Source organism: Miscanthus floridulus, chromosome 6 (assembly GCF_019320115.1).
Source record: "Miscanthus floridulus cultivar M001 chromosome 6, ASM1932011v1, whole genome shotgun sequence".
NCBI classification, from domain to species: Eukaryota; Viridiplantae; Streptophyta; class Magnoliopsida; order Poales; family Poaceae; genus Miscanthus; species Miscanthus floridulus.
Genome location: NC_089585.1, coordinates 33,077,292 through 33,094,956, shown reverse-complemented (window position 1 = coordinate 33,094,956; position 17,665 = coordinate 33,077,292). Strand labels below are relative to the sequence as shown.

The 17,665-nt window shown below is 49.3% G+C and overlaps 1 protein-coding gene across 1 annotated transcript; it reads left to right on the top strand.

Moving 5' to 3' along the window:
* Positions 1-10,719: 10,719 nt before the first annotated feature.
* On the top strand, positions 10,720-11,307 carry LOC136460465 (uncharacterized). The gene is made up of 2 exons (XM_066460148.1): positions 10,720-10,944; positions 11,086-11,307. The coding sequence occupies exons 1-2, from the start codon at positions 10,720-10,722 to the stop codon at positions 11,305-11,307; spliced, it is 447 nt and encodes a 148-aa protein (XP_066316245.1).
* Positions 11,308-17,665: the final 6,358 nt, after the last annotated feature.

The following is a 17,665-nucleotide window of genomic DNA, read 5'->3' as shown; positions in this document are numbered from 1 at the left end:
TGTATATATTTGAATAAACTGTTGTAATCTGCAATGTCTATGATTGGGATCCTGTTCGAAAAAGATTCATGGATGATTCAGGTTTCCCGAGGACACCCGATAGACCTGTTAAGTTGTTGGGAACTCATGTACGCTATCAGAGGTCTGTTAAGACAATGATAGGTGCACGTGGGCCCGATTTCTCAGGAGGTTCTGCCATAGCTAGTACAAGCGTTCTCCTCATTTCTCCAGATGGAAAACAACTCAAGTATGTCCTTTAGATACTATGGCAAGCTACAAACAATGAAGCAGAATACGAAGCCCTCATCCACAGGCTACGAGTGGCAATTACCCTCGGAATCAAGCGTTTCCTTGTATACGGCGATTCAGCAGTAGTCATCAATCAAGTCAACAAAGATTGGGATTGCACCAAAGAAAACATGGGCGCTTACTGTGCTAAAATACGAAAGCTCAAAAAACATTTTCAAGGATTAGAAATTCTACATGTCCTGCGTGATTCTAATATTGCGGCAGACGTCCTCGCCAAGCTTGGATCAGACAGGGCAAAGGTCCCACCCGGTGTATTCATAGAGGAGTTATCAGCTCCCTCTATCAAACAATCCGGTGAGATAACCCCTGAAATCTCAGCTAAAGGCACCCAGATTTTGGTAGTCACCACTTCATGGACCCAGGTTTTTATTGATTACATCAAAGAGAATAAGTTGTCAGCAGAAAAAGAGGAAGCTACTCGGGTTGTTCGCGGAAGCAAGAATTATGTCCTAGTGGGAGACAAGCAGAATAGAAGAGCCGCATCATCAGGAGTACTCCTAAAATACGTCTCATTTGAAGAGGGCAAAGAGATCCTAGACGAAATACACTCAGGTTGCTGTGGAAATCACACCGCTTCAAGAACACTAGTCTGCAAAGCATTCCGCACTAGTTTCTACTGGCCAACCGCTTGGAAAGACATAGAAGAACTCGTCAGAAGATGCAAAGGTTGTCAAATGTTTGCAAGACAAGCTCATGTGCCAGCTCACAATCTCATTTGTATCCCACCCGCTTGGCCTTTCTCCTACTGGGGACTGGATCAAGTAGGACCTCTCAAGAAAGCAAAAGGCGGTTTCGAGTACATCTTCGTAGCAATTGACAAGTTCACCAAGTGGATTGAATATAAACCACTCACAAAATACAGCGCAACCAAAGCAGTTGAGTTCATCCAAGACATTATGCACCGCTTCGGCATGCCCAATCGAATCATCACAGATTTGGGTTCTCCCTTCACAGCCATAGAATTCCAAAGCTAGGCATAGGACTATGGCTTCAGCATAGATTACGCATCAGTCGCACATCTAGAGGCCAACGGACAGGTAGAAAGGGCTAATGGACTCATACTAGCCGGATTAAAACCAAGATTGTATGAAGAACTAGTGGACTATGGATCAAAATGGATTGAAGAATTACCCAAGGTCGTATGGGGGCTACGAACTCAAATAAGCAGAGCCATCGGATACTCACCTTTCTTCCTAGTTTACGGATCAGAAGCCATACTACCTGCCGACTAGATCTGGATGTCACCAAGGATAGAGCAATATGACGAAGGAGAAGCAGAACACACCCAAAGATTAGAGCTCGACAGTACAGAAGAAGTCAGAGTAAATGCTACCCTTCAATCAGCAAGATACCTCCAAGGATTAAGACGCCACTACAACAAGAATACCCAGCCTTGATCATTGCAAGTTGGAGACCTAGTACTAAGAAGAATACAAAAAACTGACGGACGCCATAAACTACTCAGTCCATGGGAAGGTCCTTTTATCGTCACAAAAGTCACCGGACTAGGCACATACAAGTTGATAACTGAAGACAGAAAAGAAGTCAACAATACATGGCACATCAGCCAGTTAAGAAGATTCTACGCATGAAAACAACTCAAGGAAGAATATATATACAAGCCACAAGAGATCAATGTTCATGATCAATAAAGATGGTGCACCTCGACAACATATGTACCATTATGACTTATCAATGTTCATGATCAATAAAGATGGTTCTTTCTTGACAACATATGTCTTATTATGGCTTTCCCCAAGTTGTTTCCAATGAGCATACCGGCCGAGAGCAAAAGAGCTGAAAAGATGCTTGAGCCCGCCGATGAGGGTAGCTAACAAGCTAACACCCGAACCAAAAAGCAAAATGGCTGAAAATACGCCAGAGCATACCGGCCGAGAGTAAAAGAGCTGAAAAGATGCTTGAGCCCGCCGATGAGGGTACCTAACAAGCTAACACCCAAACCAAAAAGCAAAATGGCTGAAAATACGCCTGAGCATACCGGCCGAGAGCAAAAGAGCTGAAAAGATGCTTGAGCCCGCCAATGAGGGTTGCTAACAAGCTAACACCCGAACTAAAAAGCAAAATGGCTAAAAATACTCCTGAGCATACCGGCCGAGAGCAAAAGAGCCAAAAAGATGCTTGAGCCCACCGATGAGGGTAGCTAACAAGCTAACACCCAAACCAAAAAGCAAAATGGCTAAAAATACGCCTAAGCATATCGGCCGAGAGCAAAAGACCCAAAAAGATGCTTGAGCCCGCCGATGAGGGTAGCCAACAAGCTAACACTCGAACCAAAAAAGCAAAATGGCTGAAAATACACCTGAGCATACCAGCCGAGAGCAAAAGAGCCAAAAAGATGCTTGAGCCCACCGATGAGGATAGCTAATAAGCTAACACCCGAACCAAAAAGCAAAACGACTGAAACTAAGCCTGAGCATAAATCAGAGCAATTTCAAGACAAGACCCTCCAGCTCCTTGTTCCAAATAGCAAGAGGGTCGGGGGCTACACTCAGAAGATCCCAAGAAGCGCTACATGGTTTTGCTCAAGAAAGCACTCAGACGACGCTTGTACCTACTCGGTAGGACCTGAAGGAACAAGACGAGGCTTCCAGAGCTCTACCATGAAGTGCTCGGGGGCTTGACGATCCTAGGATGTTTTTGCAACCAAGCAAAGGACCAGACGCTGACCATATCTTGAGTTTAAGCCAAAAAGAAGAAGCTGAAGATACTCGAGATTGCCGGTCCTAAGTCTTTTTAGTACTAACAAGAACATAAAGTTTGCCAAGACAATGATCTATACTGAGTTGTTTACAAGTCACAGATGAAAGCCAGACAAACACTCGACAAATTAAGGAAGTATGTCAAAACATCAATCTACATATACTGAGTTGTTTACAAGGCACAAACGAAAGCCAGAAAAGCACTCGACATATCAAGAAAGTTTGTCAAGACAATGATTTACCTAAGCCGGGTTGTTTATGAGACAAAGAAATACAGACAAAGAAGACATCAACAAAAAATAGAGAATCTCCATTCAATCTTCAAGTATAGTGTTCTATTACAGAAGCTAGAATACAAAGGTCGATTACATCAAGCATTGTCATCAGGAGAAGAAATATCAATGTTAAGATTATCTACAATCTTCCTGGCTAAATCTTCGACCTCAGGCTCCAACTTCTCAACAGCATCCAGATACTCTTGACTCTCGGCTTCATCAGCAACCTTGGACAAAGGAAACTCTGGAGAAAGAACCCGGACCTAGGCAAGTACATTTCTGGTACACAGATGGGCACACCTCTTCACGAACTCCTAGAAACGGGTCGGCACTTGGGGAGTAAACTGAGCCCAAGAATGACCATCATCTGCTGGAGTCCGGAGAAGGTCAGCTATTGACCAAAAAGACTTCCACAAAGCATTCCAGTTCTCAGTAGCCGTTGCCAACTTGTTGGCCAAGTCCTCAATGGTTTTTTGGGCCTACACAAGATCTCTATCAGCTCCACGCCTAATCAACTCAGCAAGCGCGAGTTCTTCTTCAGCTCGAGTAATTACCTCATCAGCCTTATTGTGGTTAGTACGAATGAGTGTCTTCATCTCCTCGATACCCTCTGAGAGCTTCTACTTTTCAACTTAGAGAGCTAGACCAAGCAATAAAAGACAAGTCAGCAGAAAGGAAAATCTAAATACAAAGGGAAACAAAAAAGAACTCATGATACCATGGCACTCTTTCTTCATGGCCTCCACATTTTTCAAGGCCTCCTGGGTAGCAGCATCCCTCTGCTTTTCTACCTAACCACCCAGGTATGGAGAGCCTTCTCCTCCTTCTGATGTGTCTGACGCTCGGTCTCCAACTCGGCCCGATAGAGGTCAAGCTCTGCCTTTAGGGTACTCACCTCATAAGACAACTTTTTCTCGGTTTCAGACAAGAAAAAGAAGTCGGTATGATCATGAGAAAAAGACTGAGCAAAAAGAGAGAGAAAAACAAGACATAAGGATAGAAGAAAAACGAACATCCAAAGAAAGAACTTTAGAAAAGCTTACCTGGAGCTTTTCCCCAAAAGAAGTCGTGAAGCTCGCCAAGTTTCCCCATGCAGTGGTCAGCTTCCGACAATCGAATGAGTGGCATCAAATTGCTGCACCACGTCATCAGCCAAAGGCGGACTGGCCAGAAGCAAGAAGAGGAGAGGGAGAAGCCGGCCGAGGCAAAGAAGGCACGACCAGGGCAATCTCCTAGGAAGCTATGGCCAATCCCTTAGATGAACCCACCGCCATGGCCACGGTCACCTCAGGAGTTAGCAAATCAGCAGCTGCATACTCTGTCCCCCTCATAGCCACCTCGACGACCATGCGTTCCGAGTCCTGAGACTTAGTACACAAGGGCGCACCAGAGGTCTGACAAGAAGTTGACTGAGGGTTCAGGGAAGACGAAGGCCTAAAAGTTGACAAGGAAACTCGCCAATAAGAATAAGAAAAAAGGAGAACAGAAGCAAAGAAATAAAACCAAAATTCACTCACTCAGCTATCTTCTTCTTCATAAAACCAAAAGAAGACCTCACAGGGGGAACCACAGCAGCAAAAACATCACCACCACCCCTACGACGGGAGTAGCAGTGGCCTAGTACTGGAGCCCCTAGAAGAACTCGAACCCGATGACCGCTTACTACAAGGGAACAAAACCAAAGTCAAAACAAAAAGAGGGATTCAACAACAGGAAAACAAGAAAACAACTCATCCGACGAGTAATAAGGGTGGCATCATCATCATCCTCTTCCTCACTCTCGACCAAGGGCCACCATAGCACCAGCTGAAAAAGGACAAAAGTACTCGGTCAAAGATAAAAACAAAAAACAAAAGGATAGAGCATACTAATATGCTCACCTAAGAGCATGCTAGCAACAACTAGAGTACCTAGACGAGTACTCGACTAGCGAGACTTCTTGGCAGCAGATGGAGCAGAAGAAGAATAATCCGTACGTCCCCCTTTTTCCACCACTACGAGGAGCTTGGGGAACTGGACGAGGAACATACTCTTCGTATACGTTAGAAAATGCAGAAGAAACACCAGGAAACATCATGGTAGTTTGAAACTTACTGGTCAAGGATGCCCCAGTAAGACTACCCCCAGCATCCACATTTGTAGGGCAATCATCAAGGGGAATTGGATCAGCGAAATTATGCCCCAATTCCTATAAAAGAGTAAAACAACAAGACAACGAAGATTAAGCAAAAAGTGGATACAACAAAAGACAATCAAAAGTACCCGCATAAGAAAAGAACAACTCACAACAGGGGGTGGGTTGTTAGCACTGTACTCAAGGACAGCAAGAGGGACGACGCTAACACCTTTCAACATCTTCTAAAGACGCTCGAGCACCTCCTCATTAGTCAACTCAAGGGCAGGGACCATACAAGAAGGGTCCTCCGCCCCAGAGTACTCAAAACCGTAATGTTCTCGCTCCTTCAAAGGTTGAACTCAGCGGCAAAGAAAACTAGAAATAATCCCGAAGCCGGTCAAGCCTTGCTATTTCAGAGTACAAATCCTCTCAAGAAACGGCTTGATCGTCTAGACCTCAGCAGTCATCACAGGGTTCTTTTCCCATCGGTCATTAACCAAGGGACCAGATCCAGAATGAACGAAAAGAGGAGAAATCAAGTTGGCGGCATAAAACCAGTCAGCACGCCAATCCCTCACAGAATCAACCAGGTCATAGTCAAAGAATTTGCTCTTAAGACCCTAGCGAAACTGAATCCCGCAGCCACCAAGAACATTGGTGTCATCACAGCGGGGTTGTGGCTTTAGGCAAAAGAAGTAATGAAAGAGAGAAAGAGAAGGAGGAATTCCAAGGAATGTTTCACAAAGATGAACAAAAACAGAAAGATGAAGGACAGCATTAGGAGCAAGATGGTTTAGGCTAATCCCAAAATAATTGAGAAATCGGTGAAGAAAAGCAGAAGCAGGAAGGCAGAGACCGGCATGGATAAAGGAGACGAAAAGAATAATCTCACTAGGACCTAAAGCGGGGACCCGATGCTCGCCTGGAGCTCTCCAATCAGCGATATCCTTGCTCTGAATCAGACCATCGCTAACGAGCTTGTGAAGCTAATCTTCAGTTGTTGTTGGAGCCGGCCAGATCTTCTAAGCAGCCCTCATCGCCATGAATTCTTGATTTTCAATGACGGAGAGCGATGCTTCCTCGTCGACAAAGGTCACCTAGGACTTACTCGCCGACTTCTTCCTACCCATATACTCACTAAGAATCGAGAAGGCTCAGACAGCGGTGCTCAGATGATGGCAACAATGGTGGCGGCGGAAGTTTGAAGACTAGGGCTTCAAAGGAAAATTAGGGCAGTAAGGAAGAAGAAGAGAAAAGGCCTTTAAATAGATTTTACACCAGTAAAAACGTGGCCCACTAGGCCTGTTTTAACATGGCATGAGGATGCAACGGTCCATTTACCGATGCAACTAAAATGACGGACGGCTCAAATCCACACAACGGTACAGTTCAACGAGTAGATTTCAGACTTATCCATCCAGCACCACGGCGGAGTTATCATATTACTACAAAATGAACTCATCAATAATAAAGCAAAGAAGGGTTACCTCACAAGGAGCGCAACAACCCAGTCCTTACAGAAAGAACTCGGAAGTCTCATCAACAACTAGGACATCAGGAGAATAAAGAATGACAACTCAGAAGACAAGATTCTTTTCATTATAAATGGTTTCAAAAAATAGAAGATTACACATCTTACAAGACCCAATGAACTCGATACTACGACAAGCAAAGTAGCAAAGAGGAACCTAGACATGGCTAGGCTCTGGAACGACTACGTGTTCCAAATTGCTACTCGGTAGAACAAACCGCACCCGGCTACATTGTTTTCTTCAAAGGACAGACAAGTGCATCCAAGGCGGAAATCAGCAGCACGGCGGGACAACATGGAGCAGAGAAGGCTGGCAGGCATCTGTCTACCAAAGTCCAATGTGATGCTGGATATGGTGCTGATCTACAACGGACAGTCTCAGGGCAGGTGACGAGGATCAACCCAGAACTGCCAGATGAAGGATCACATCCCACATCACAAGACTCCCTCCAACTACCACCATGTACTTCCAAGTACAATGCTGCTGCAGGATTAGCCTACCTCTAATCCCTATCACAAGACTCCCTCCAGCTATGGCAAGATACACAAGAATGGCAAAATACGTCCAGAGGTTGCTCTACTTCACAAACTACCATATTCATGACTATGGAGATTTCAGACCACGCAACAAAATGCTCAATGAATCAAAACTGCACACAAGGAGGATATTTATAGGCCAAAGAAGCGGTGCACCTAGACTAGGAGCACCAACAGAACAAACCGAACAAAGGACATAGTGAAAAGATAGAATTCAATGAAAGAGGAGTCAGGCGTAAAGGAGCAGTACTCAAGAACGAGCATATTTGGAAGAATATACCAATACTATACAACTCATGAACAAATAGCATTTACTATCAACCACCACCATACAACTACATCTGACAACAGCAGACCACCAGAGAACATGCCAAGAACCTGTATCCAAGTTCTTTTTGATAAAAGAACCCAGTGAGAGGCTTGGGGCTACACTCAGAGAGTGCGCTTTTTCATTCAAAAAAGCGCACATCACTCAAAAGACTTCCTCAAGACAACAGTTTTTTTAAACAACATAAGATTCAAGACCCTTCAACTTTTTATTCCAAATAGCAAGAGGCTCGGGGGCTACACTCAGTGAGTGCACTTTTTCCTTCAAAAAAGCGCACATCACTCAGAAGACTTCTTCAAGACAAACCATTTCAAGGCCACACGACAAAAAGAACCCGGACATAGCTATATTCGAGCTCTTTTCAACAAAGAACCTGGGTATATGCTCAGGAGCCCTTCGACAAAGAATTAGGGTGATTTCAAGAAAAGGCCCTCCAGCTCCTTGTGCCAAACAGCAAGAGGCTCGGGGGCTACACCCAAATGGGAGTACTTTTTTCTTCAAAAAGGTACACACCACGCGAAGATCTCACAAAGCGCTACATGGTTTCGATCAAGAAAGTACTCGGACGATGCTTGTTCCTGCTCGACAAGACTTGAAGGAACAAGACGAGGCTTCTAGAACTCAACCATGAAGTGCTCGGGGGCTTGTCGATGCGGGACCCATGGGATACCCTACAAGGAAGGGAGAAGATCTAGTCTAACTAGGATTCTTCCCCCTGTAATCTTAGTAGTATTATTATTCTGTAATCCTACTAGAAACTCTCATTGTAAACCAACTAGGATTCTGACCTCCTGACTATATAAAGGAGGGCAGGGTTCCTAGGGATGGGCGACTTTAACAACACAACACTTTACAATCAATCCAACACAAAGGACAACGCCGACTGGACGTAGGGTTATTACTCGATCAACAATCAAGGGTCCGAACCAGGATAAATTGACTGTCTCTTGCATTAATCGTCGAGTTCCGCAAATGCTGAAGCCTGAACATACTACCTCGGGTACCTCCGTGTCAGGCTATCGATGGTCAAACATCGATAGGAGCCAGAGTCGCTCTCTGGCTCTAACTCTAGTAGGGGGAGCCATCACCCCTCTCGTGAATGCTTCATGACAGGTACCCCTGAGAGACACGTTGAAAGCATCCACGAGGAGGAGGCTACCCCAATGAACAACCACAATGACGACATCGAGGGGATGTAGGAGCCCCACCCCGCCTATGGGTGGAGCAGCTGAAGGCCCGACACCTAGAACTTGATGAAGCGTGACTCTAGCTCGAGCAGGAATGCATGGAGCTCGAGCACCATGGAGACGAGGGACGCACACGTGCCATGGCTCGTGACATGAATCGGAGGATCGTCAAGGACGATCAAGCGCTCCCGCACTTTGCCCAGGCAAGCATAACATCACTGCTGCTGCAGCCTTGCTCAGGGGGCTTCTAGAGCCTGCGATGCCCAAGGATCGATGGGCCCACCATGAGATTCGCATGCTGCTTGAGCATGTGGCTACGCAGCAGGCAGAGAGCTCAATGTCTCGGTGATGGGAGCCTGATGCCAGCCAGTGCACCCCCTCAATGTGGCCCGACAAGAAAGCATCAGTCCACCAAGCGCCGCACGGTGGAGGCCACGCATCATGATTCTAGTGCAGTAGCTCCTCGGCCACAACCATGATGCGCGTGACACCCTCGACGCCCACCGATGTACCCACAACGATGTGGGGGAGGGCGCCAGCCATGGTTACCACCCCCGACGGGGTAGATGCTATGACCGCAAGGAGGACTAGAGTCATAGCCCCAAGTCAATGGGGCCCTAGGCTTTCGGTTGGCATATCCTCAAGGCGGCACTTCCGCCCCAATACTGCCCTCTGACTAACGTCCCAAAATACTCTAGGGAAACGAACCCTAGCTTGTGGCTTGAGGACTACCAGCTCGCTTGCCTAGCCAGCAGTGTGGTCAGTGATGACTTCATCATCCACAATCTCCCCCTGTTCCTGGCTGACTCGGCACAAACATGGCTAGAGCACCTTTCGCCCAACTACGTTCAGAGTTGGGTGGACCTAAAACAAATCTTCATGGGGAACTTCCAGGGCACTTATGTGCGCCCTAGGAACCCCTCGGACTTGAAGAAATGCTGGCGGAAGTCGGGAGAAACTCTCTGCGAGTACATCTAATGCTTCTCCCGGCAGTGCAATGAGCTCCCCAATGTTGCCAATGCCGACGTCATTGGAGCCTTCCTACTAGGGACCACCTACGAGTCCCTAGTCCATAAGTTGGGATATAAGGGCCCACAGACTACCAAGGAACTCCTCGACATTGTGACTAGCCATGCTTCCGGCGAGGGAGCGGTTGGAGCAATTTTCGATCGCTCCAAAGGCAAGGCGAAGTGGGATAAGGACGCCGACAAAGGCCCCTCTGATCGTTCAAATAAGAAGAAGAACCCGAGAGGGCATGGGAGCTCGCTCGTGGCTACTGCCGAACAAAAAGCCAGTCGAGCATCGACCGAGGGCACCCCCAATCACTTTGACAAGCTGCTCGAGGGGCCATGCCCGAACCATGCCTTTGCCATTAAACACATGTACAAGGACTACTCCCTCATGAAGCGCTTCTTCACCGGTGGCTCCAAGAAATGGGAGCAGAAAAAGAAGCCCGAGGCAGAAGGCGACAACACCGGAGAGAAGGACGATGATTTTCCATCACCAGATGGCTGCCTCATGATCTTTGGTGGGCGGGAGGCATACAACTCCAAGCGTCGATAGAAGCTCACGCGCCAAGAGGTCTACTAAGCCGAGCCCGCCATGCCCGCTTTCCTCAAATGGTTAGGGTCTCCCATAACCTTCAACCGATCTGACCACCCGAATAGCGTCACACACCCAGGCAGGTATCTACTCGTTGTCGACCCTATCATTGGCATGAAGCAGCTCACCAAGGTACTGATGGATGGGGGCAGTGGCCTCAACATCATGTATGCTAAGATGCTCGACGCTATGGGCATCGACCGAGCGCGCATCCGGTCGACCAGGGCGCCTTTCCATAGCATCGTGTCAGGAAAGCAGGCCATGCCGATCGGGCAGATCGATCTATCCATCACCTTCGAGAATCTATCCAACTATAGGATAGAGACCCTCACCTTTGAGGTCGTTGGGCTCCCCCTAGTCTACCACGCCATTCTGGGGAGACCATGTTATGCAAAGTTCATGGCCGTCCTCAACTACACCTACCTTAAGCTCAAGATGTCGAGCCCACACGGGGTCATCACCATTGGCACTTCTTTCTAGAGGGCCTATGAGTGCGAGGTCGAGAGCTACAAGCTCGCTTCAGCAACCCTCGCTTCCAAGGAGCTCGCAGCTATCGGGAAGGACATCACTGAACGAGCGCCCGACGTGAAGCGGGCGACCAAATCCTTTGAGCCTGTAGAGAATGTCAAGGAGGTCATCGTCGACCCCGACAACTCCATTAATAAGACGGTGCGCATCAGCACCACCCTCTCCCCCAAGTAGGAAGGCGCGCTTGTCGATTCCTCCACGCCAGTCGAGATCTCTTTGTGTGGAAACCCTCAGATATGCCAGGAATTCTAAGGGAAGTCACTGAGCATGCCCTGAAGATTAGGCTAGGTTCTAGGCTGGTCAAACAATGCCTCCGCCGCTTCAACGAGGAGAAGCAGAGGCTCATCGGTGAGGAAATCGCTAAGCTCTTGGCAGCCAGTTTTATCAAGGAAGTATACCACTCAGAGTGGTTGTCCAATCCTATTCTTGTGAAAAAGAAAAGTGAGAAATGGAGAATGTGTGTTAACTACACCAGCCTCAATAAGGCATGCCTAAAGGATTTGTTCCCTTTGCCACGCATAGATCAGGTGGTTGACTTGACTTCGGGGTACAAAACCCTATGCTTCCTTGATGCGTACTCTGGGTACCATTAGATCACGATGAAAGAGTTCAACCAGCTCATGACCTCTTTTATCACCCCGTTCGAATCGTTCTGCTATGTTATGGTGTCGTTCGGACTAAAAAACGCTAGGGCTACATACCAGCATTGCATGACCAAATGCTTTGGGGACCTCATTGGGCGGACCATTGAGGCTTACATGGATGACATCATAGTTAAGTCCAAATAGACCAACCAGCTAGTGGCCAACCTGGAGCAGACCTTCAGGAAACTCCGAGAGAACGGCATCAAGCTTAACCCCAAGAAATGCGTCTTTAGGGTCCCAAGGGGCATGCTGCTCTGATTCATCGTCTCCGAGCATGGCATCAAAGCCAACCCGATAAAAATCTTAGCCATCATGAAGATAGGCCTGATTTTGAACCTAAAGGGAGTTCAGAAGGTTACCAGGTGCCTCATAGTGCTTAGTCATTTCATTTCACACCTCGGCAAATAGGGGCTCCCCCATTACCGGCTCCTGAAGAAAACCAACCAATTCATGTGGACGCCTGAGGCTCAGGAGGTGCTTGACAAGCTCAAAGTGCTCTTGAAGAAGGCCTCGATTCTAGTCCCACCGACTAAGGGAGAGCCGCTCTTACTCTACGTCACAGCTATGAACCAGGTGGTCAGCGCCGCCTTGGTTGTAGAATGGGGAGAAGAGGGACATGCCCTCAAGGTACAGTGCCCTATGTACTTCATTAGCGAAGTCTTGTCCGACTCCAAGACACGCTACCCCCAGATCTAGAAGCTCCTATATGCCATCCTGATCACCAAGAGGAATTGTGCCACTACTTCAACTCACACCAGGTGACCATCGTGTCATCTTTCCCCCTCGGCGACGTTATCCAGAACTAGGAGGCCACGGGAAGAATCACGAAATGGGCGCTCAAGCTAATGGATCAGGGCGTCACGAACGCCCCACGAACGGCCATCAAGTCTCAGGTACTGGCTGACTTTGTGGCCGAATGGACCGAGATCCAGATGCCACCGGCGGTCGTCGATCAGGAGTGTTGGACGATGTACTTCGATGGATCACTAATGAAGAAGGGCGCCGGGGTCATGCTAGTTTTTCTTTCCCCCTCGAGGCGCGCATGAGGTACGCAATTCACATCCACTTCCTAGTTTCAAATAATGTGGCTAAGTACGAGGCACTCATCAATGGCCTGTGCATCACCATTGAGTTGGGCGTCCAATGGCTTGACGTCTGTGGAGACTCACAACTAGTCATCGACCAGGTCATGAAGGAGTCAAGCTACCACAACACCAAGATGGCTACGTATTATCATGAGGTCCGACTATTGGAGGACAAGTTCAATGGCCTTGAGCTCAACCATAATCTAAGGCAGCTTAATAAAGCAGCTGACACATTAGTGAAGATGGCATCAAACCGAGAGCCAGTCCCCACCGGCATCTTGGCTAGCGACCTGCACAAGCCCTCAATCCAATATAAGGAACCAGAATAGGCCAGCAACAAGATGCTAGTTCTAGGCTTGGGGGCTGACCGACCCTCAGTTCCATCTGACCCTGAGGTCATGGAACTCGTCAAAGATCCAGTGGGGAAGGCTGACCCTCCGACCGACTGGAGAACACCTTATCTCGATTGCCTAATCCATGAGGTGCTCCCTACCGACAAGACGGAGGCCCGATGGCTCGCGCGTCGCACCAAGTATTTCGTCATCATCAAAGGGGAGCTCTACAAGCATAGCCAGACCAGAATCCTACAATGTTGCATCCCCACCGAGCAGGGGAACGACCTGCTGGAAGACATCCATGGAGGGGTCTGTGAACACCATGCCACACCTAGAACCTTGGCCGGAAACACATTCCGGCAAGGTTTCTACTGGCCAACCGTGATGACCGACGCTGAGCAAGTTGTACACACCTGCAAAGGATGCTAGTACTATGCTCGGCAAACTCACCTATCGGCCTAAGCGCTCTAGATGATCCCCATCACATGGCCATTCACGGTCTGGGGGCTCGACCTGGTAGGGCCTCTCAAGAGGGCACCTAGGGGCTTTACACACTTACTTGTCATCGTGGACAAGTTTATAAAGTGGATAGAGGCTCAGCCAATCACCGTGATCAAATCCAAGGAGGCCGTGTTGTTCTTCATGGATAGCGTCCATCGATTTGGAGTCCTAAACTCCATCATCATGGACAACAGCATGTAGTTCACCAGGAAGAAGTTCCTCCAATTCTGCGATGAATATCACATCCATGTCGACTGGGCCACCATGGCGCACTCCCGTACGAATGGATAGGTCAAGCGTGCAAATGGCATGGTCCTACAGGGCCTCAAGCCTAGGATCTTCAACCAGTTGAACAAGTTTGGCGGACGATGGGTCACCGAGCTTCCCGCGGTACTCTGGAGCCTAAGGATGTCCAGCAGCTAGGCAACCAGTTACACGTCATTTTTCATGGTCTACGGCTCTGAAGCCATCCTCCCGACCGACCTCGACTACGGAGCGCCAAGGGTCAAGGCCAACAATGAGTAGGGAAATGAGGCATCTTTGGAAGATGCCATGGACCTGCTTGATGAAGCATGTGACATCACCCTACTCCATTTGGCCAAATACCAACAGGCGCTACGACGGTACCATAGCCGACACGTGCGGGGTCGCACCTTCGGCGTAGGCGATTTAGTCCTTCACCGCATCCAGAGCAACAAAAATCACCACAAGCTTTCCGCATCGTGGGAAGGACCATACATCATCGTAGAAGTACTCCAACTCGGCACCTAAAAGCTCAAGACCGATGATGGCAAAGCCATCGCCAACGCCAGGAACATCGAACAACTATATCGCTTTTACCCTTAGTTTTCCTATTCCAAAGCTTTCAAAATTCCTATCAAACTAAGTAATGTTTTTGCAAGAACCAAAAAATGTTACCTCCTATCGGGGTCGCTTCTGATCTGATCGGTCTTCAGTAACACCTGACCCCAGCTATTTCCTAGGGTCGGCTTTTACCCGAGGGCTGATAGGAGTACATTTACTCAGGAACATTTTCCCCATCCAACCCTTCTATTTTTATGACAAGACTTAGAAATAAGAGTTGCCAAAAACTAACGATGAGTAAAACTGGTCAGAATGCAAAAAGCCTATGCCCTGACAGCTACAGCATCGCTTGCTCAACAGCATGATCATTACTTAGTCACTCATAACATAAGTTTCTAAATGCCTTAGCATAAAACAAGGGTCGGATCGCAACAAACTTTATATATATATAGTAGGGCCAAATAACGTTTCCGATCAAAATAAAAGTCTTTACAAAAAACCAATGCTGGACTTAGCTATCTAACTAAACACTCTTTTGCAGGATGTCTTCTTCGATCTTCCCCACCAGATCCTACGCCGAGGGAGCCGCTTCCTTCTCAATTTTGTCCAACTCAGTGTCAGTGTAGCCAGGCGCAAAGCCCTCACTGATCACCGGCAGGTTGATGTTAGCGTAGTGGGAGCGAACGATGGTGAACACACGATGCACATCGGTGTACAGGGCCTCCCTTGCGAGCGAGCGCGCCCAGTCCGAGATCTGGGTAACCCAGACTGCAAGTGAGCTCGTCCCCATGACCAGGGTGACCTCGAGGTCATCGAAGACCAACCCAATGGCAGCGCACAAGGCATCGCGGTCATCGCTCTCTGACTAGAGTTGACCCTGCACCTCGGAGAGTTGCCACTATAGAGCTGCCCAAGCCGAACATCAAAGAGCATCAGAAAATCGACTTCAAACATCAAGCAAAAAAGGTAACCAGAGCCTCACCTTTCATTTGCTCCTCGAGGACCATCTTCTCCCTCTGGAGCACGCCAACATCCCCGGCCAAGGCGGCGGCCAGGCCCTTGGCTTCTTCCTTCGACTTCTGCTCGCTTTCGAGCGCGCTCCGAGCAAGGTCGAGGCCGGGCAGAGTCGTCCAAGCTCCACGACAGCTTCCCAGGCCTTGGCGACAATAGCCTTAAGCTTGTCCTTGGCCTCGTCGACGTGTTGATGGGCTTCCCATTCCTTGGTTTGGAGGCTTGCCACTTCCGCCTACAGCCGTGGCACTTTGGCAGCAAGGCCCTAGACCTCCCTCTCATGACGAAGGAATAGGAACTTCTCTCGGCTACGCATCATAAGGGACTACAAAAAAACTAGGTTAGAATTATATAAACAGGGCTTGAAAAGTAGAAAATGTGAAAACACGACAAACCTGGCTGGGCGGGGTGATGTCATCCTTCAACACCCTGAACGCGTCGGTCAGAGAGCGGACTACGGACTCAAGTCCCAAGCGCACGCTCGTCCAGTCCTTCTCCTCCGTCGGGTCATCGAGGGTGAACACCGAGTCGCTCAGGTCCAGTCGCTTGGCCTAGTGGAGCTGGCTTCCTCCCCACATGAGCGAATCCTCGCTCGGCCAGACAAGGAACCAGGAGGGCCTAGCCCCAACCGAGGGACCAGCCGTCATGACCGTCAGCATAGGCCCAACGGGGGCCGATGGTACCTCCTCCATCAGCGGCGCTCCCTCGGGAGTAGATCCTCCTATGGTAGAGGAGGCTAGCAGCTCGGGCTCCAAAGTCCAAGCCATCGCCGCATCTGCAAGGGACGCCTCGGTCACACCTCCTCCTGCCTGCCCCACCTTGGGCGCATCGACCGGTGCAATCGGTGCCTCCGCCTCCCCCACTTCCTCAGGCGGCGCCGTGTCCACCTCGGCGCCATCATGGTGTGCCCCCGACACTGTGCCAGTCGGCTCCTGGGGGATTAGCCGACGCACCAGGGCCTTCTGCGGCGCCAACACCAGGAAGTTGCTAGAGATGGTCCTACGGAAAGCACCATCACCCGATGAATTTATCCAAGAATGTTTTAGGGGTTAGGCGCTCGACTCCGACTCTGCCACGTTGGTAATTGGCTGCTTCGATCCCCTGAAGGGGTCAAATGGAGCGAGGCAGACTTGTTCCTTTGACCTCGGGGGTGCATCCTCCCCTACCGATCAAGGAGGCGCAACCTCTTCGGTTTGTGCGGGGGCGTGCTGCGGAACCGGAGTCAAGTTGACTTGCCCCGCGTCGGCCTACTCATCCTCGAGCGCAAGTGCGCCCCATGGGATGTTGGGGTCAGACTCGTCCTCCTCTTCCTCCTCATTGCCATCGCTCTCCTCTAAGCCTTGCCGGCGCTTTCCACACTAGAGCTTTGCTCACTCCTTCTTCGCCTTCCTCTGCTCCTTCTTCGCCTTCGCCGCCTCAGCCATGGCATGGTTCGCCGCCCTCCACACCGCGTCCTCTGGCAGTGGCGGGTCGGGCTCTCGGGCGATGAGGCCATGCTGCAAATCCTGGCGCTTAGAATCTAAGAACAGAGGAGGGTCAGCCAAAACAAGGCTTACCAGTTCGACAAAACCCACGTCTGGCCACATTGACGGATGCCCCGGAACTAGGTACACCGGGGTGAGTCCACCGACAGATCCGTCGAGCACTTCATCGCTTCCTTGATGTGCTGTGCCATTTTGCCGATGCTAAGGGCCTCACCGGCGACCATCACCGTCCCTTCGGGCGTGGAATTCGGCGTCATCTGGTACATCAGAAGAGCGTGCACTAGCCTCCTGACGTGGTACGCTCAACTCAATCAATCGGCGTCATTTGACTGGCACTGTACCACCAACTCCCTACGTGACCACCATCCAACATCAATCAATCGATGTCAGTTGACTGGCACTGTACCGCCAGCCCCCCGTATGGCCTCTGTCAAGGTACCCTTTGACCATTCCATCCGCTCGAATAGGATGGAAGACAAGAACGATGCATGACGTCCGCACGTATGCTGCAGCGGCCAACAGGACCCCGGTACGATGCCGCTGCTACCACGATACACAGGGTCAACAGGACCCACGCGAAGAGGAGGACGGCATACCTCTGGGAGCCTTATTTCTCTTTCTTTTTTCCTCTTCCCTTCGGTTGTAACCCTTGCCTTCCCTTGGCCTAA